This window comes from Pipistrellus hanaki (assembly GCF_964339955.1).
Source record: "Pipistrellus hanaki genome assembly, chromosome: 6".
Classification (NCBI taxonomy): Eukaryota; Metazoa; Chordata; class Mammalia; order Chiroptera; family Vespertilionidae; genus Pipistrellus; species Pipistrellus hanaki.
The window spans coordinates 83107684-83129078 of NC_140508.1; the positions used below are offsets into that span (position 1 = coordinate 83107684).

At 38.9% G+C, this 21395-nt stretch overlaps 2 protein-coding genes across 2 annotated transcripts in view; one reads left to right on the forward strand and one right to left on the reverse strand.

Annotated features, from left to right (window-relative positions):
• ZHX3 (zinc fingers and homeoboxes 3) overlaps window positions 1-21395 on the reverse strand; it is a 280813-nt gene that overhangs the window by 60896 nt on the left and 198522 nt on the right. The window lies entirely within an intron of this gene.
• Window positions 1-21395, forward strand: part of TOP1 (DNA topoisomerase I) — an 83455-nt gene that overhangs the window by 23189 nt on the left and 38871 nt on the right. Inside the window, exons 3-5 of the mRNA XM_084887553.1 lie at window positions 6555-6657; window positions 19552-19675; window positions 21101-21156. Coding sequence (XP_084743679.1) covers window positions 6555-6657; window positions 19552-19675; window positions 21101-21156 — 283 coding nt within the window. The remainder of the gene's footprint in view (window positions 1-6554; window positions 6658-19551; window positions 19676-21100; window positions 21157-21395) is intronic.

Here is a 21395-nt window from a genome sequence, read left to right on the forward strand (position 1 = left end):
ATGTTTCATGTCTAGACATTTGAGAAAATGCCTGTTACCTTCATAAATTTTTTTTCCATAATTTCTAAGTAATAGGAGCATCGTGATACAATAAAAATACTGTTACTTTAATGTCAATCATTTGACATTTGAGATTTTGGGAGTAGGAAAAGAATTTTAATCCATTCTAGCAAGGCTAAAATTAAAACAGGTTTCTTCTGAGTTAATTTTCTCTGCCTTCATGTGTATATAAACCATCTTAAATTTTCTGCCTTAGAAGTATATCTTCAAGTTAAATTCTTATATATAAGTTGCTGACTCAAAAGAGAGTGTGTGTAAATTAGATTATTTATTTATTTATTTATTTAGGTTAACCCTCACCCGAGGACATTTTTCCATTGATTTTTTTTTTTTTTTTTTTTTGAGATGGAAGAGAGAGGGAAACACAGAGAGAAACATCAATGTGAGAGAAACACATCGATTGGTTGCCTCCTGCATGCGCCCTGACCAGGGCCCGGGGCCTGGGAGAAGCCTGCAACCAAGGTATGTGCCCTTGACTAGAATCGAACCCAGGACCCTTTAGTCTGCAAGCCAGTGTTCTATCCACTGAGCCAAAACAGCAAGGACTAAATTAGGTTTTGGTTTTTTTTTAGATACTGTTAAATTCCCCCTTCATGGGGATGATATGAACCACATGCACCTTTTCAGATATGTTAAAAGGTAAAATTGTGTCTTAGATTTGATGAAATTGGTACCACCCAGAGAATTGAGAAACTAGAGGTAATACGAAAGTGTACTATTACCTTTTGCAGAGTACATACTAAATAAGGGACAACTATTACTAATATCATTTGTGAAATGGGGCTGATATTTCCTTATTATGAGAGTGGTAAGAAAATTGAATGTGGGACAATGTTTGTTAAATACTCGAGCACTGTGGTTAGCAAACTGCGGCTCTTTGGCCCCTTGAATGTGGCTCTTCCACAAAATACCATGGCTTGGGCGAGTATTTTGAAGAAGTGGCGTTAGAAGAAGTTTAAGTTTAAAAAATGTGACTCTCGAAAGAAATTTCAATTGTTGCCGAAACCGGTTTGGCTCAGTGGATAGAGCGTCGGCCTGCTGACTGAAGGGTCCCAGGTTCTATTCCGGTCAAGGGTATGTACCTTGGTTGAGGGCACATCCCCAGTAGGGGGGGGTGCAGGAGGCAGCTGATCGATGTTTCTAACTTTTTATTCCTCTCCCTTCCTCTCTGTAAAAAATCAATAAAATACATTTTTTTTTTTTTTTTAAAGAAGAGATTTTAATCATTGTACTGTTGATATTTTGCTCTGTTGACTAATGAGTTTGCTGACCACTGCTCTAGCATGGTCTGGCACCTATATTAGTGTCATTTTTCTCTTGTGTGCCTTGGGCCCTGGCTGTTTGGGTTCCAATCTTAATTAGGACCTTCTTGGATTGTAAATTCATTGAGGGCAGAGTTCACATCTGATAAGTCTTTTAGCAGGGTACTTTGGATTTATTAATATATTTTAAATGCTTATAAACAGAATTAGACCTCAGAATATAATTCTGAATTGAGTAGTTAAAGGTTTCCTTTTCTTTTGCATGTTAACCATCAAGTGCTTCCATGATGTTAGCCAGCAACTGTTCCAGCACTCAGAGAGGTCACTGATTGATACTTTCCTTTTTGTCATTTGGAAATCTCTACTTAAAATCTTTGTTAGTCTGAAGAGCACTTTAGTAACAACAACACAAGATGTTGATTCCTATACTCTCTTTTCATTATGGAGTAACTCTCTTATCCAGTTAAATTAGAATGAAAGGAATTAGTTGTTACATGTGTGCTGTCTTCTCAAGGCTGCCTTATCTCAGGGGGTCTTCCTCCCATTACTTCATCTCAAATTTTTGAATGCTAGGATTTGAAACAGTTGTTATTAGATGACCTGAATTCACAATGAATGAGGTTTCCTGGTGACTTAATATGCAGTGCTTTTCATCTTTCATTTCTAAATCTGTTAAGTCAAGTTCCGTATAGTTCTTTTGCATTTAACTGATACTTGAAGTGGCAAGGTCCTTTCCTCCAAAACATTTTAACAGTATGTATTCTTAGATGAATTCCAGTTAAGGGGAAAGGGTATGTACTAAAAGTAATCTTCAAGGCCATTAGTAAGCTGTCTACAAATATTTTCACCATGAGGGATATAGACCCATATGCCCTATTGGCTTCACTTTTTCACTTGCTGGCTTCTCTTCTAACCAATATCATTAGTTAGATGTCCCACTGTGACCCTAAATACAATATGACTTCAGTTAGTTGGATTATTTCTCCAGTCTTTTTCTTTCTCCCCACCTTTTGTTTGCATGGCTTTCCTGTGTCTTCAGAGCCACTTTGTTCTTTTTACAGGGACCCAAAGTTTTTGAGCCTTTGACTCTTCTGGATTTATTTATTACACATAGCCAATGAGGTCCTGAAACTGAGTTCTAATACCAGTTTTCTTAACATGCTTTTTTACATTTCTTCCTTCCTTCGCAACCCTGCTGCTCTCACTTTTTTCTAGACTTCAAAAATAATCAGTTAGTTACTCTGCTTTTACCTTTCTACCCACACTCTCCTCCAATTAATCTTTCTTAAGTATGGCTTTCATTTTGTGTGTTGTTTTTGTTTTCCTTTTCTGCTTGAAGTGGCTCCTTGTTATCCTTAGAGTAGGACACGCTGACTCTTGGGTTAATTTTATCTATCAAATTGTATCTTTCTACTCCTTAACACAAATGGGCTCTTGGCTAGTCTTCTCTTTGATGTCCTCTTATATAATGAGGAAAAAAAATACCAGATTAGAAGGGAAGTTTCAAGCATAAATGGCAGTAGAGAGGGTAAATAACTCCTGTGTATCATATATGCCCACTTCAGTAACTCTCAACCTTTTGCCAATCTTGTATTATCAATCTCAGTATCTCTTCCCCACTTCTGTTTTTTACTTGCAGGTATTTGAAATCTACCTAGAATTACCTTCAATTTATTTTTTATTTAATTTCCTTATTCTTTAAATTTAGTGCTTTTTAGTGAATTAAACTATACTAGTACTTGACAAAGTAAAAAATTACAGCTTGGTAATTTTAAAAATAACTTTATTATAAAAATAATTCAGCCAAAACCATTTGTCTCAGTGGATAGAGCGTCGGCCTGTGGACTGAAAGATCCCAGGTTCAATTCCGGTCAAGGGCATGTACCTTGGTTGGGGGCACATCCCCAGTAGGGGGTATGCAGGAGGTAGCTGGTCAATGTTTCTCTCTCATCGATGTTTCTAGCTTTCTATCTCTCTACTTTCCTCTCAGTAAAAAAATCAATAAAATATATATTTAAATAAATAAATAAGTAAAAGTGATTGATATGGGGAAAAGATTGGAAAACAAGACAAAGTCTATACCAAAAATCAATTTGCTCAGATATTCACTACCCAAAGATAACTCCTTTTAACATTTTGGCATCTGTCTTTTTTTAAAATTTTCTTTATTGATTAAGGTATTACATGTGTTTTTTTCCCCTCCTTAATCCCCCAATCCCTCTGCTATACTCTTGGGCCATAATAGCAGGTAATAATATTCTCTTTCCTATTTGCTAAATCTGGCCCATAAATAAAATCAAACAATACAGACATCATTTCAGGTTGTGCTGCTGGTGGCATGTTTTGTCATTATTATGATTTTAACCATAAGTACTTAGTTTAGAGCAGAAATAATTGGCGTTTATTACTGTTAGGTATTGGGGGCCACCAACCTAGCACACTGGATTGACTCAGCATTTTAAAATTTTAGACTTGAGACTTTTAGAAGTTGGAGTCTTATGTGTGTTGCATGGAGGATTGCGCTCAAGTCCCGATTCTGATAACGTGATTTTATTCTTTTTACCTCTGTGGGATGAGAAATTCTCATAGGTAAGGGTACGATTATGTAAATTTCTGTCCCCATAGGGCCTGGCACAGAATACTTAGTGGATTATTCCAAATGTAGTTTCTTTTTGCCACATTTTGGGAGCCAGGAATTGGATAAACACATACATTGCCTATCCATTATTAGTTATCTATTCCTACGAAATATGCTACCTCAGAATTTAGCAGCTTAAAACAACGAACACTTGTTTTCTCACACAGTTTCTGTGAGCCAGGAATCTAGGAGCAGCTTAGCTGGGTGGTTCAGCTCAGGGTATTTGTGAAATTACAGTTCTCTAGAGGCTTAACTGAGACTGAGGGGCCTACACCAAGATGGTTCACCCACATGGTATTGTCGGAAGTTTCAAGTCCTCACCATGTGGCTGCTTAAGTGTTGTAACAGTACGGCAGCTGGCTTCCCTGAGTCAGGAAGAAAAATCCGGTGCCTTTTATGACCTGGTGTCAGAAGTTACATACCAACATTTTCACTTTATTCTGTCCTTTTAGGAGTGAATCTCAAGTCTAGTCTACTCAAGAAGGAAATTAGGCCACACCTATTGACAGGAAGAGTATCAAAATCTGTTAGACATATTTTAAAATTGCCACATATGTGTCATGTACATAAACTTCCAATTGATGAATATTTAACTTTGGGTTGACCTGACGCCAATGAGCTTCATTTTTAGTAGGATTAATTCTGATACACCCTATGATTTTGAAATTTAATTACTTAAATAAGTGGAGAGAGAGAACCCTGTTCGTGGATTAAAGGACATGAGAGTATTTCCAAATTGTCCTATGAACACAGTTCCCAGCTGGCCTTTTCTTTTCTTTCTTTCTTTCTTTCTTTCCTTTTTTTTTTTTTTTTTTTTTAAGAAATTGATTAAATGAATCTAAAATTTATATGGAAATGCAGAAGATATAGAATAGCCAAAACTACTTTTAAAAGAATAAAGCTAAATTTAATACTGAATATTATCTGATTTCAAAACTTCCTATGAAAAAGAACCTTACTGTGAAGCTACAGTAGTAGATAGTGTCTGTGTAAGGTCAGGATAGAATTGAGAAATAGACTCTATTTATTGTGATTATATGGTCACTTCATTTTTAGTAAAGAGGTCAAGGCAGCCGAAGCCAGTTTGGCTCAGTGGATAGAGCATTGGCCTGCGGACTGAAGGGTCCCGGTTTTGATTCTGGTCAAGGCCATGTGCCTTGATTGTGGGCACATCCCCAGTGGCGGGGATGTGTGTGCTGGAGGCAGCTGATCAATGTTGCTCTCTCATCCATGTTTCTGACTCTCTGTCCCTCTCCCTTCCTCTCTGTAAAAAAATCAATAAAATATATATTTTTTTTAAAAAGAGGTCAAGGCAATTCAACGGGGGAAAGGGCTATCTTTTCAAAAAATGGTGAAAGAGCAACTGGATATCTTTATAGCTTAAAAATATGCCCTGTGTGTCCCTTACCTCTGTAAAACTCTTAGAAAAAAACCTATTTACAACATATGTAGCTAACCAAGAAAGTCATAATCCAGAATGTATAAAGAACTCTTACAACTCAGTATTAAGAAAACAAATATTTTTAAAATGAGGGAGAGATTTGAAGATATACTACATTAAATAAGACATATGAGTGGCCATTAAACACTTGAGAAAATACTCATCATTTAATGGAATCTTGCAAGGAAAATTTCACAAAGCAGCCCTGACAAGGCCTCCCATTACCCTGCCTCTAAAGCCAAGTCGCGTTACAAATGCCATTAGATTCCTGTCACAGTGCTTTAAAAAAAAAAAAAAAAAATCCTATCTAATAAAGAGGGAATATGCTAATTGACCATCACACCCTCAAAAAGATGGCAGCGCCCACGGCCAATAAGGAGAGAATATGATAAATGACTGCCACATCCTCAAAGATGGTGATGCCCTCAGCCACAAGATGGCAGTGCCCAGGGCTGGCCCAAGGCGCAGGTAACCAGGGACAGTTGAGACTTGCAGCAGAGGTGTGATGAGGATGTCGCCTTCCCTGATTGCTGGGTCACCTTTTGCCCCTGAAAGATCCCAGACTGTGAGAGGGGGCAGGCTGGGCTGAGGGATTCCCCCCTTCACCCCCCTTCAGTGAATGAATTTTCATGCACCAGGCCGTGTGTGTGTGTGTGTGTGTGTGTGTGTGTGTGTGTGTATACATTTATTGATTTCAGAGAGGAAGGGAGAGAGAGAAAGAGAGAAACATCAATAATGAGAAAGAATCATTGACTGACTGCCTCCTGCACACCCTCCACTGGGGATAGAACCTGCAACCTGGGCATGTGCCCTTAACCGGAATCGAACCTGGGACCCTTCATTCTACAGTCCGACACTATCCACTGAGCCAAACTGGCTAGGGCTGTGCTTTTTTTTTTTTTTTTTTTTTTTAATCCTCTCCCAAGGACATGCTTAGAGAAAGGAAGAGTGGCGGGGGAAGAAACATCTGTGTGAGAGAAAAACATTAATGAGTTGCCTCCCATATGTGCCCTGAACAGGGATGGAACCTTTCAGTGCACAGGATGAAGCTTAAGCCACTCTAGCCGGGTGTCTTCTTGACCAGCCTGTTAAGGTAGGCAGGCAGGAGAGAACTTATGATTCCTCTTAACTAACTCATCTCTTATGGTTGCAGATTCTCATAAACACAAAGATAAACACAAAGATCGGGAACACCGGCACAAAGAGCACAAGAAGGACAAGGAGAAGGACCGAGAAAAGTCCAAGCATAGCAACAGGTAAGGGTTGAACCAGCAAATCCTTCATTCTTCAGCCAGTTGTCTGTGGCTTGGCTCACCTAGAATAGGTCTTAACTTGAGCTCCAGGTAGACATCCTGGATAGCAAAGTAAGCAGAGACTGTATTTGGTTCGAGTTTTTAAGATGATAGCCTTGATAACTCAGGCTTTACTGGTGATGCCATTGTTCGGATCAGGAAGTGTAGGCAGTATAGTGTATTTTCATTCAATATATACTTCATTAAAAGTATAATTTTTAAGTGAGTCAGCTATAGATTTATTGTAGTATGATGGCATTTAATCAAGTGTGCAGAGAGCTTACCTTGATTAAAGGTGACTAGATTGGAGACATGATCTATTTTTTCCTTCTTTCTATACTTTTAAAGGGTATAAATTAAAAATTCTTAACTTGTGTTTCCATGGTCTGTGAGCTCCTGAAATCATACGCAAAAGATTGAATATATGAGATTCTCCTGGGAGGGCATTCCTAGCTTTCATCAGGTTATCGGAGGAATTTGGCTCTCACCAAAGCCAGTGACTCACCAATATAAGTGAAACTCAGTAGTGCTGTCCTCTCGGATCCAAGCCTCAGAAATATGTTTTCTTGTTTGTTTTGCTCCCATTCTTTTGGTGTAGGAGGCAAGTAGTTAAGCTCAAAGATGTGTAGGGTATCTTTGGATATATACTACTTGTTGAATATGAGGACTTAACGCTTCTATTTTGAGTTAAAGGCAGTTGGTAAGAAAGTTGTATGGTATTCCCATAGTAGCTTAAGTTTTGTTAGAAGGGAATATAAAGATTATACACATTTATTAGAACTAGTGCCTCCAGCCTAGAATCTCAGACCTACACTTGGTTCTTGAATAACTTGTTGGTCCTCTTATATGCATTTTTCCCCCCCAATAAATACTGTAAATGTATTTTCTTTATAACATTTTCATTCCTCTGGGGGATTACTTTATTATAAGAATACAGTTTATAATGCATATAACATGCAAAATATGTGCTAATTATTTATGTTATTGATAATGAGGCTATTTAGTAGTTCAGTTTTTATGGAATCAAATATTACGTTTGGATTTTTGACTATGCATGGGGTAGAAGGTTGGCACCCCTACTTCCTCATTGTTCAAGGGTCAATTATACGTAATTAGCTTGTTTTATTGGCTCTAGACAAGTTAAAAGGAGAATTGCTTTTAAAGTCTGTTCTTTTTATGAATTGTTAAAATTTAAAAATATTTTTAATTCTTTTTATGAATTCATTTTTTAACCATTAAAATAAATAGGTTAAATTTTTCTAATGGGAATATTCTTCATGAATCATCTACCACTTCTGCAGTCTTTTTTTCTTCATTGCTAACTCATTTCTTGCCACCTGATCATCTCGTTTCCATTTTCATTAATCTAGTGAATTTAATCTTAATAGTTGAATCTAAACTCAGTTCACATGCACCTACTAGACTCTTATGGTCCCTTGGAACAGAGTTGGGCTCTGTTGTATTCATTTTACATCTTCAAGGCTTAGCATAGTTCCTGGCTGATAGGTGACACTTAGTATGTATTTATTGAATCAGTGAGTGGATGACCTATCAATGTGTTTGTGGTGAAATATACATAACATAAAGTTTGCTGTTTGAAGTGGCATTAAGTCCATTCACAATATTACATAACCATTGCCAGTATCCATTTCCAGAACTTTTTCATCATCTCAAATCATCTCTGACTCCATTAAACAGTATCTCCCCATTCTTTCTTACCCCCATCCTTGGCAACTTATATTCTACTCTCTGAAATTTCCTATTCTAGGAACCTCATATAAGTGGAATCATAAAATATTTATCTTTTTTTGTGTCTGGTTTATTTCCCTTAGCATATTTCCCTTTTTATGGCTGAATAATATTCCATGGTATGTCTATACCACATTTAAAAAAAATATATTCATTAGCAGCATTTGAGATATTCCTTTCCCAAAACTGGGTTCAGTTTGGCTCAAATAAACTCAAATAAATTATGAAAATTTAAAAGAATCCATTTATCTGTTAATGGACACTTGGGCTATTTTTACCTTTTTTTTTTTTTTTTTTTTAATATATTTTATTGATTTTGTACAGAGAGGAAGGGAGAGAGATAGAGAGTCAGAAACGTCGATGAGAGAGAGTCATCGATCAGCTGCCTCTTGCACACCCCCCACTGGGGATATGCCCGCAACCAAGGTACATGCCCTTGTCCGGAATCGAACCCGGGACCCTTCAGTCCCCAAGCCGACGCTCTATCCATTGAGCCAAACCGGTCCCGGCTATTTTTACCTTTTGATGATTGTGAATCATGGTACTATGAACATGAGCATACAAGTATCTGTGTGAGTCCCTACTTTCAATTCTTTGAGTGCGTACATAGGAGAATTGCTGGGTCATGCCAAACAAGTATTATTATTCTTCCTGCCATGTGTAAGCTTCACTGAAGTGCCAAGGAAATGAGATAATCTTTGACCATGAAGACCTTGATCATCTGTGGAAAATGCTTATACATGATTAAAGAAATGCTAATTTTCATGTTAACAGAAATTTGTCCATAAAGATTTTTTAAAAGATAGAGCTTAATATTGAAAACTTTAAAAAAATTGATCCCTTATCCTCTGGTACATACTTCACCAACCATGATTTGTAGTTGTGGTGGGAGAAAAGATTGGGTAGAAGTAGCATAAAAGGCTTTAAGACACAATTTTGGTCCTGCCCTGACTTGTCAGAATTTCCTTTTTAAAAACAAAGGATGTGATTTTGGTGTTATTTTTCTTGAAAAATCCACGGTAGCTTAGTTACCTCTATCTTGTCTTGGTCCACCTGCTTTTGCCTCATGTGATGTTGGCTAGGTGAAATAGCCTTTCTTAACTCCGCTTTCTCACCTTCCTCAGTTTCCTCATATTACATGCTTCAGAGGGAATCAGTCAATAAGCATAAAAGCACTTTAACTGGTAACTGCTCTACAAACGTGGGATGTATTTTGTACATCTACCATAGCATACTTTCCAAGATTATAGTATAAGCACATTTAGGAATTTGTCCTGTGCAGTTTTATGTCTTTAAATATTTTCTTCATGTCTACTCAAAATGCTTAAGAAAATAATAGCCTGTTTGCCAAGAGGCATTGGAATACCTGGCCTGAGTTTCTGTTTATCCATGACTACATGACTAAATCTAGCCTGGATCTCTAATTCACATGTGAATAACTCATAAGACAGTTTAAGTGGATGGTATGTTGTAAGCAGACTTTTAAATACTTTCTGTTTGACCTCTACTGACACACTACCCCTTTGCAACAAAGGAATTGTCTTTGTTATAGTCCATTAAAATCCTGAACACCGTTTTCTTTGTTATAGTCCATTAAAATCCTGTACACCACAATCTTTCAAATAGTTGTTTTGTTTTGTTTTGTTTTTCATTTTTCTTCTGTAGCAGATTAAGGTAACCTTGAGGCTTTTTAGTCACCTCTGAAGCCCAGAATAATTAAGATTTTTCACGTTCTGTTTGAAAATGCTTCACTTATTCTGATTCTTCGCTAACAGTAATGTGTTTATATGTTCCTTTCGTCTGTTAGATTTTAGCATCAGTCATTTCTCCTTGGGTTACACTAAGGACCCATATCCAGGAGGCATCTTTTTGCTGCGTAGTAACATGTGCTGCATACTTGGAGTGTCAGAGAATGGAAAACCAGCTTTTCTGTTGAGAATGGGATGTGGATCCACTCCTAAAGGACCCCATCTTTTTCCTGTGATTTTTCCCTTTGTTCTCAAGGTGAAAAATAAGGAAGAGGGTATTAAAGATTATTTCATCTTATCTCTGTGTATTCAGGAGTCTGAGGTGATATTCTCATAGTCACAGGGCAGGGCAATAGGGGTAGCAGAGAGTGGATGAGACCAGGGCTTCTGAATCCTCATGTTTTTCTTCCACTACATTATTCTTTCCAGTCAAAAACAAAACAAAAATCCCTCCCCAAGGAAGGTTAGTTGTGTAGTTCAACCGTCTGTGTTTAAATATAAGCACCTCTTTCTCATTTGCATGTCATAAGCAGCTCAGGATCTAAAATGCCAGAACATTTCAGGCACAGCCTCTTTCACTTTGGGCTCCAAATCTCTAAGGTTTTTGCCACTATTAGTCTCATTAAATTCTGGCCCAATGAAAACCCCGTTTCTGACTGTCTCCTGTTTGGTCTGTAACATCACAGGAAGAGTTTATACCAAAGTCAAGTAAAAATAATTTCTTCCGTTTATCTCTGACACTGCTTCTTTCTGTTAGCATTAATATTTAGCACTTTAGGTTCTTGTAAAAATGTACATATAAATCCTCCCCACCAAAAAACCAAAAGGAATACTATTTCTTTTTAAGATTTTTTTAAAATTGATTTTTAGAGAGGGAGGGAGAAGGGAAGAGAGAGAAATATTGATTTGAGAGTGTATCATTGATTGGCTGCCTCCTGCTTGCCATTCCCACCAGGATGAAAGTGAGGGGGCAGTTGAGCCTGTAGCTCAGGCATGTGCCCTGACCAGAAATCGAACTGGCAACCTTTTGGTTCATGGGACAACACCCACCCAACGGAGCCGCACTGACCAGGGCGGGAGTACTCTTACTAGATGCTGAGGCTTTGCTGGGTTTGTAGGCTCTCACCAAACACTTCTCTAGAAAGATTGCATTATTATTATTATTTTATCCTCACTTGAGGCTATGGTTATTAATTTTTAGAGAGAGAGAGAAGGGGGGGGGGTGTTAGAGAGAAACATCAATCGGTTGTTTCCCACATGTTCATCTGGGGATTGAACCTGCAACTTTTTGGTATGCAGAATGACTCCAATCAAATGAAACACCTGCCCAAGGCAAAAGGTTACATTCTTAGCCATAAATTATCTTTAATACTAGACCTCTTCTATGAACAACATTGTTAAAAGCAATTTGGGCTCTAGCCAGTGTGGCTTGATTGGGTATCAACCTGTGCACCAAGAAGTTTTGGTTGGTTTGATTCCTGGTTGGGGCACATGCCTGGGTTGCAGCCAATCGATGTTATAATCTCATATCAATGTTTCTTCTTCCTTCCTCTCTCTAAAAATCAATAACCTGTTTTTTCCTTTATTGATTAAGGTATTACATACGTGTCCGTATTTCCCCCATTGTCCTCCTTCCCCCCACTCATGCTGCTGTAAGAAAGAAGAAATTCTTTCCATTTGAAACTATTTTTAAAGGCATTTGGGGGGTGGACATGGTTTTAGAAAATAAAGGCTATTACATATGTGAAAAACAAGATTCTTTCTGCTGTTTTTTTAACTATGTGCCTCTCTTGCCAGTTTTAAACCCAACACTCAGGCTGAAATTTTGGAAAGCCAGGGAAGATAGAAAAGCACTGCTGTGAAATAGTAAACAAGTGCTTTTCCTGCCTTGTTGGCCTTGCTGATCCATACAGTCAGTGTGAAAGACATTTGAGAGTAAGAATGCTTTGGGTTCTGCTTTCCTTTCAGTTCCAGATCATACCTGAAGTAAAATTAAGAGAATGTAGGATCTTAGGAAAATGTACTGGAATTAAGCAATCATATTAGGAGTTTTCAGATTAGGAGAATTTTCAGAAGGTAATCAAAATTTAAAAATATGTATATTTTGATTTCAGAGAGGAAGGGAGAGGGAGAGAGATAAACATCAGTGATGACAGAGAATTATTGATTAGCTGCCTCCTGCACACCCCACACTGGGGATGGAGCCTAAAACCAGGCATGTTCCCTGACCTGGAATCAAACTGTGACCTCCTGGTCCATAGTTCGAAGCCCAGCCACTGAGCCACACTGGCCAGGCTGAAGGTAATGTAATTTAAAAGATGTTTACTCTTGTTTTTTTGTTTTGTTTTGTATTTTGGTGAGCTGTTTGCTAAGCCCTTTATTTATCTGCACATCCGGTATCATCCTGTCTGGGGGAAATGAACAATTAACATAGATAGGTAGAAGAAGAGGGATGGGTACTTTAGAAATGAGGAAACTGAGTATATCACCACCATTCACATGGGAATTAATGTGATGTAGTGGAAAGCACACTAAAATAGAACTCAGGGCCAAGCTCTACCCTTTACTAACCTGTGTGTCCCACATATACTAGCTGTGTGTCCTAATCCCGTGGTTGGCAAACAGCCACTCTCAAGCCACATGCGGCTCTTTGGCCCCTTGAGTGTGGCTCTTCCAAAAAATACCACTGCCTGGGCGAGTCTGTTTTGAAGAAGTGACGTTAGAAGAAATTTAAGTTTAAAAAATGTGGCTCTCAAAAGAAATTTCAATCGTTGTACTGTTGATATTTGTCTCTGTTGACTAATGAGTTTGCCGACCACTGTCCTAATCCAAGCCACTTAACGTCCTGGTCTCATTTTTCATTTTGGTCGTGTTGAGAGCAATACTAGCCCAGTCACATTTTCAAGTTTTTATAATGTACTAAACAGCTGAGTTGGTGGTGGTGATGACAGTGATGATTGCCACAAAGCCTGGTGAGTATTAATGAGATACATTGGAGCTGTCAGTTTTGTTAGTTGAATCTAATTTATTAAAGATTTCATGGTGGAAACAGCATTTGAGTTAATCATTGAAAGATGGTTAAAATCTTTAAAAAAAATTTTTTTATTGATTTCAGAGAGGGAGAGAGAGAAAAAAATCAATGATGAGAGAGAATCATTGATTGGCTGCCTCCTGCACACCCCCTCCTGGGGATCAAGCCTACAACTTGGGCATGTGCCCTGGGTGAGAATTGAACCTGGGACCCTTCAGTCTGCAGGCTGACGCTCTATGCACTGAGCCAAACCGAACAGGGCAAGATGGATAAAATCTTGACGAAGGTGATGGCTAGAAAGAGGGGCATTTCAGACAATGAGAAAAGCATGAACAAAATCATGGAAGCATTGTGTAATGTACTTTGCTCTAAGAAAACTCCAGTTGGGTGGGTGCCTGAATTAACATGATGGAATGGTAGAAAATGAGGCCATAAAAGTGACTTGGGGCAAGACTGTTAAAAGCTATTTCAAGAAGTTTGGGACACTAAAAAGAAAGCCTGGGACTTGATTCTAAAGGGAACAAGAGGCCACTGAAAACAGTTGAGAAAGGGAGATATAGAACTGAGCTACAAATGGCATGAGGGGTCTAAGAGAAATGGCTCCTAGTTTGGATAACTGGGTGGCTGTTTACCCTATAACAGAGGTAAGGAACTTAGAGATAGGGAGAAATGGGAGTTGTGACTATGTATTGGCATGGCACATCCCTTTATCCTTCCTGGCCTGCGAACAAAGAATTAAATAATTTCTGAGATTCCATTCAACTCAGAGTTCCAATAATTCTAGTGATTTTGAGCATTCAGTGATAAACATTAAGAAACCTTTAATTTTTAAAAAAAATATATATTTTATTGACTTTATACAGAGAGGAATTGAGAGGGATAGAGAGTTAGAAACGTCAATGAGAGAGAATCATCGACCAGCTGCCTCTTGCACATCCCCCACTGGGGATGTGCCTGCAACCAAGGTACTTGCCCTTGACCGGAATCGAACCCGGGACCTTTCAGTCCGCAGCTCTATCCACTGAGCCAAACCGGTTTCAGGTAGAAACCTTTAATTCTTAAGAAATCTTTAATTTTGCTGTTATGTTTTTTTCCCCCAAGACAACTTTTTAATTTACCTAGAATTTTTATTTAGCAAACATTTAAGCTTTAATTGTTTGCTTTCCTTAAAGGGGCTTGTATTTCCAACTTCCGCAGCCTTGAAGCGAGTGCGCGCGTTCTCTCTCTCCCTCCCTCCCTCCCTCCCCCCCCCCCCTCTCTCTCTCTCTCTCTCTCTCTCTCTCTCTCTCTCTCTCTCTCTCTCTCTCTCTCTCTCTCTCCCCCCTTTCTCGGTTCTCCTTTAGGTATCTCCTGGGATTCTATTGACTGCAATCTGCAGTGAAGGATCTGCTGCTTTGAGCAGTCAGGTAGCTGGGATGAGTGCGTACCCTGAGCCATTAGTGGCTAAGTCCTGTCAGAAGATAAAGAGGCTCCTTCTGCTCCCTAGCAGTGCTTCATTTTCTGTTTGTTTGCTAATCCTCACTTGATACTTTTCCATTGATTTTTAGAGAAAGTGGAAGGGAGAGTGGAAAGGAAAGGGAGAGATGGAGAAAGAAAAAATACCAATGTGAGAGAGACACATTGATTGGTTGCCACCCACACGCACCCTAACCAGGGCCAGAAATTGAGCCTGTAACCTAGTTACATGCCGTAAGCTGGAATTGAACCCAGGACCCTTCAGTCCACAGGCCGATACTCTATCCACTGAACCAAACAGGCTATGACTAGCAGTGCTTTTTTGCTTTGTTTGGGAAATATTGTAACACAGCTGCCCACTCTGGAGCCATACTGGCTAAGTTTAAATCCTACTTATCTCCTTAGATGTGTCTCCTTGGGTGAGTTACTTAACCTTACCTGCCATGTCTCAGTTTCCACATCAGTAAAATGGAGATACTGGAACTTATCTCAGTCTTTTTTATGGGAATTAAATTGCTTAGAAGAGTGCCAGGCACTTAGAGGTATTCAAGTATCTGTTAAATACTTGTGATAAAGGACAGACTGGGGTGTTTTTTTGTTTGTTTTCTTTAACAGATTTAAATGGTTTCTCATAGCCAACATCCTAGCTTCCCAGAATATCAGACACGGGGCATTTTGTTTTATTTTCTGAAGAGTTAGCAAATGCTATCCTGGGGCAGAAGGAAAATGCTTTTCCCTCGTAATAACCCTGGTCAATCTTGTCTGCTTAGCTCCAGCAAGGGTCACAGGCAAAAACTTTTACTGTCGTCACTATAAAAATAGTGTAGGTTACTTTTTCCTTAGTGGAAGCTAGCTAATTGAAGCCTAAGACTGGCATGAACACTCTGGAGAGTGGCTTTGACTCTTGCCATTTGTTCTCTTTGGCATTGACTTCTGCCTGTCAGGACTCTGCTGGAGTGGGGGATCTTATCCTCAGACAGACATGAGCCTTGAGCCCCAAGGAGTCAGCCTGTGTGCATAGCCACTAATTGGGCGTTTTCTCAGTCAGATTGCTGATGATGAAATTGCTATTTCATTGCAAAGTGTGATCATTACAAAGGTTCTGAAATATTAGCTACTGCCAGTGTTTTGACCTGTGTATCTCAGACTGAATTCATTTTTTTAAATATATGTTCTTCAAATCTTTTGGTTCCTTACTATGATGAGTTTTAAGCCTTTCTTCCAGTCTGTTTTTCTTATTCAGCCCTGCTGAAGTTTCTTTAATTTCTCCATCATCTGTTCTACAGCCTCTGAACTGGGTGCTATTGTAGCCTTCAGTGGTATTTAGTGAGTTTGACATTGTGTATGTAAAAGTCGTGGGTACAGTATAAAGGCAAGAGTAACATCTCTTAAGACAGGCAGTCAACACATGAACTTCGGCACTGGTCTGAATTTCCTTCCTCCACCAGTGGGAAAGGTGCTGCTCTTTAAGCCGCCATAAAAGCCAAGTTAGTCTGGAGCATTTTGGAATAAGAGGCACATGCTAGGAAATCCTGAGTGATGATGAGTTGGCCTAACTGATCCCAGATTTGCTCCATTATCTATCACTGGCCAAATCTGCTCCTAATTTCTGTGGCACAGCCCTAATTAGACGTGTTTATCACAGGACTTGGTCATCCAGATGCATATGCTCCTTCAGGGAGATTCCTAGGAAGGGCTGGCACCATGGCTTTGCCAGCACTTCTGCCCCTGTAGGGGTTATGGATGAGGAGTAAGACCTCAGTCCTGTCTATTTCGGGCAATAGGGACAGGAACAGCCACTGATGTAGTAATGTTATATTCAGAAGCCTAGTAGGGCTCCACAAACTCGAATTTCTCACAGTTCTCAGTGAAATGCCTTGTATACCACAGATGTCCTTACTCCTGAATCATCTGAGTTCACTAAATATAATAATCCAAACCTGTTCTCTTACATCTAAACATTGGGAGAGAATTTCCAAAGGAAAGTCAAGTTGATAGTTTCATTTCATTCTGGCCTTTGTATTTGATTATGACCTACTAAGGGATTGCTATTCTAACAGGGACTTTGAATTTCCTGCATGGATTTCCCTCTAGTTAGCAGGCAGAGGAAATATCTGACTTTTTTTTCTTCTTTTTTTTTTTTTCAACTTTCCTACGTGGCCTGGGTACTGTCTCATTGCCTTGTCATTTGTTGCCTTCTTTCCCCTCATTTCTGCCGAGTGTAATAATGAGCAACAAAGCTGAAAATGGGAAGGCTATGTGCCCTTACAAATTGCCTATGCTGTGAATGCCAAAAGGCCAGAAAGCCAGTTTTGTAGTGAAATAGACTAATATTCTAAGAAATGCCTTCATTGAGAAAGAGAACAAGCATGAGTTTAAATCTTAACTTAGCTTCTTTCTAACATATAACTTTGAATAAGACTGAACTCCAGGCTCCTTCCTCTGTTTCTAAATCAGTCTCAGGGATTGAATGAAACCATGTGTGTGAGGATCGAATGAAACAGTGTATGTGAACATGTCAAATACGCTGCTTGCTTAGAGTTTTTTACTTTGTGAGGGGAAGTATATTCATCCAGTAATATCATGGATGTAATTGTTGCATATTCTTTGCTTTTAGGCAAAAACTTGTGTAGATGGCCATAAATATTTCCTAAGTTAATGTAAAAACAAAACAAAACAAAACAACTAAAACTACAATGCCTGTAGTATAGAATAGTGATAATTATCATACATTTTGCTGGTAATATCAAAATCATGTGTAAGCTCCTGAAGTGGATCAGTTGCTATTTTGTAACTTCGCAATTTTACCCGTCATTCTAAAACTGGAGTGTTATGCAATTGAGAGCTATTTTTGTACGGAGTAAAGAATAAATTTTTTTATAAAACATTGCACTTTGGTAAAAACAGATATGAGAGCACAGTGCGTAGAGAGTGACATCACAATGATGCTGAGAATCAAAAGCATGGTGGGAAAGCTTGGTTGCCATGTACCTCTAGAGTCTAGGCACACAGAAACTAGGCTCAGTTGTCATGAGTTCAAAAGAAAAGTTTGCTCATGTGGAAACTTGTTATTTCGATGTGTGGCACCTCTAAATAACCTAATGAGGGCATAGTATATAAACAAGGTAAAATGGGCGTGTGTGTCTCCCCTCCCCCCCCCCCCCAAAATTTCCTAGATCTTCTCTATCCTACAGTTGTATGTTTCTATTAAGCTAGATTTCATAGTTTCTGCTTATTACTCGACCCCCTATATCCATTTGGGGCTCGTTTTGTGTACAGAAAGGTATGTGACAGCAGATGCTCTCTTGACCCAGGCTCTGTGGCTCTCACCTCACTAGATGCTATCGTTTGTTTATTCATTTTTGGCCTTCAGTGTAGCTAATAAGCTGGCTGAATCGCTTTAGGATAAACTTCATGGCGTGAACATAACCTGATGAGCCCATTGCTGGTAAAATCTGTTTTTGGGGGGGCTGAGAGTGTGAAATGTGACAGATGGGAAATGCAGTCTGTGGTGGGAAAGGCAAGGTGCCCATAGGCCTGATTGTCCTTGTCAGCTGTTCTGTGTGTGGGATGCACCCCACCAATTCATAGCACTGGAATTCAAACTTCCTTTTGTTAACTTGTGGGATATATTGGTGATGTAAGCAAGGATCCTAAATCATCTGCCCAGTATACTGAAGAAAACAAGTCATCCAGTGTTCTGCCACCTTAAACTACAGCATGTGATTTTTGCTTATTGCCCGGCTGTCTTTGTCCACATGCATGTTTATGTTGTTGCAATCATTTTATATGCATATGTATGTATTTTTCTATACCTTTCCCCCCCCATACCTTTTATATGAGGGACTTGAGCATCTGCAGGAATTGGTATCTGTGCCTAAAAGAAGTGGTGTTCCTGGAACCAGTCGCCCTAAGTTACCAAGGGATTACTGTATTCCTTTTTTTCATTTATGTCATAAACATTGCCCATGTATATTTGTAGAACTCATATATTATAGCATATTAGCTACCTAATTTGATATATCACAGTGTTTTCTGTTATTACTCACTAAGGTTGTATCTAGTTTTTTGGTGGCTTGTTTATTTTTATATGCTTCTTGTTATGGGAAGCATCAAAATAAACATCTTTTTGTAATGTTATTTTCTAAAGAGAAATTTCCAGGAGCTAGATGTCAGGGTGTGGACATTATAGTGGCTCTTGCTTTGTAATGTCGTATTTTGTTTTCCTTTTTACACTGTTGCCAGTGTGTTTACTGGCCCTTTTTAAAGCTTTTAAACGTTTTACATGCCTTGCTTTTAGATGGATCTTTTCTTATTGTAAAGAATGGACCAAGCAGCTCTATCTATTAGTAGCTAACTTTTTCTAGTAAAAACCAGCAGGAAACATCTGTTGTGTTGGACTGCTCGCTGCACAAAGCCCTGGCTTGGCTACATATCTGGTATGTGTATATCTTAAATCTGGCTCAGAGCTACCAAATGCATTTTTGGTGAATTGTCTTTATTCCTCACATCAGATGTGAATGCTCAAGTTGAAGTTTTCATTATAGATTTTTTTGCTGGTAGAATATTGTAGAAGTACAAAGGAGCTTGCTGTATATTTTTAGTCACTGGTTAAAAAAAAAAAATGTCCTGGTTTGTTTAGAATGACTATGTTTCTCCATTTGGTCCCTTTGTGCCTTTGAAAAAATAAAAACATCAAAATAAATTCCCGTGTAGACAAAGGCATCTACTTGAACCTTCTGTCAGGACTGTTTACTTAAACCATTGTAAGTTTCCATGGTTCATGTGATCTTAAGTTATCTTGTGAGTTTATCTTGTGAAATGAACCCTCTGGTCCCTATTCTGGGCTAACCATTTGTGTCTTATTTTTCACAGTGAACATAAAGATTCTGAAAAGAAACACAAAGATAAGGAAAAAAACAAGCACAAAGATGGAAGTTCAGAAAAGCATAAAGACAAACATAAAGACAGAGACAAGGAAAAACGAAAGGAGGAAAAGGTACAGAATTTTCCAGTGGGGGAGGCAGAGATGGGATGTTCTTTTCATTTTGTTTACTTTTTAAACAGATAATGAAAGCACCTTCATTGCACAGAAAGATCCCTTGCCTTTGAGTGAAAAGGTCTCAGTCAGGAGACTTTAGAGTAAACCATAATCTTCCACTTGAAAACAAGGTATATTGCCACTGTACAGCATATCTATTCAGGTCATTATTTTATATGGCAAGTGGATACATTTAAGATGTAAAGTTCTGGAGCTGTCAGTTTTCCTTCATGGGGAAAATTAATACTGTTTTGGGGGGAGGGCTTAATGCTCTCTTGGTCCTCTGTTGAATGGAAGTTCTTCTTGAGTGAAAATTGGTGATGCTGGTGCTTTGCTGACCTTTGGTTCTAGCAGACCCAGTATAGCTGTCTGGAAGCAGATGGCCTCCGCTGGCCGCAGATGAGTACTGCTGTGCATAGACTTTTTAAAAATTGTTTTAATTTTAGGTTTTGGAAAAGTAACGTTTTCATTTGGTAAATTCAGACAATGTGAAATAGGGAATATAGTGAAAAATACACCTCCTTTCTATCCCTGGCTCTATCTTTCCCTTTCTGGAGGCAGCCACAATGCCAACTATTTTTTTATTTATTTATTTTTTTTTTGTATTCTTCCAGAGATACTTGTATGCATATTTGCGTGTGTGTGTGTGTGTGTGTGTGTGTGTGAGAGAGAGAGAGAGAGAGAGAGAGAGAGAGAGAGAGAGAGAGAGAGATTTTTGAAATACCCCTCTGACAAGTCTAGAAAGTGGGAATTTGAAGAAGGGGAATGTGAATACACTTTTCCAAACCAGAGAAAGCAGGAAATAGACTATTTTAAATATATATATATATTTTATTTCAGAGAGGAAGGGAGAGGAAAAGAGAGAGAGAAACATCAATGATGAGAAAGAATCATTGATTGGCTGCCTCCCACATATCCCCGACTGAAGTTGAAGCCTGCAACCCGGGCATGTGCTCTGACCAGAAACCAAACCATGGCCTCCTAGTTCATAGGTCAACGTTCAACCACTGAGCCACACAGGCCAGGCTCGTTTTGTTTTGTTTGTTTTTTATTTCCTCTCTGCACTGTGAAGGGCAAATCCTTGAGAGGTGGAGTATATTTACTGAGGGAGGGGGACGTGCCATAATTTAAAGGTAAAAAGTTATTATTTTGCACTGAAACTTTTCTCAGTGTATTGGGCGGTTTATCTTGAAGAATTGTATAAAATGAGTATTAGAAAAATATGAAGACCTTCAGTTCACCTGGTCACCAAGAAGAGTCCGTCTGTGATCAGGGTACCCCAAGGGTTGAAGTCAGATGCTCTCTAATAAAGAGAGAGGCTTATTTATTTGAGCCAAATGTAGCTTTCACGGTACTAATAAGTTACATTGTTTGACTTTTCAGGTTAGAGCTTCTGGGGATGCAAAAGTAAAGAAGGAGAAGGAAAATGGCTTCTCAAGGTAAGAGTCCTCTGCTTCCTGTGGGTGCCCCGCAGGCCGGCTGCCCGTGTGTCTGCTGCCCAAGTGTGTCTGCTGCCCAAGTGTGTCTGTACCTGACACTCACTGACCTGGCCATCTCCAGGTTTCCCAGGAAGTTGGCAGTGAGAGGACTTGACCCTAAGTTCTCTGAGCATTTCCAGAGTACCCTTTAGTGAGTCTGACCAGGATATTTTCCAGAAGTTATTTTGAGTGGAGAAGGT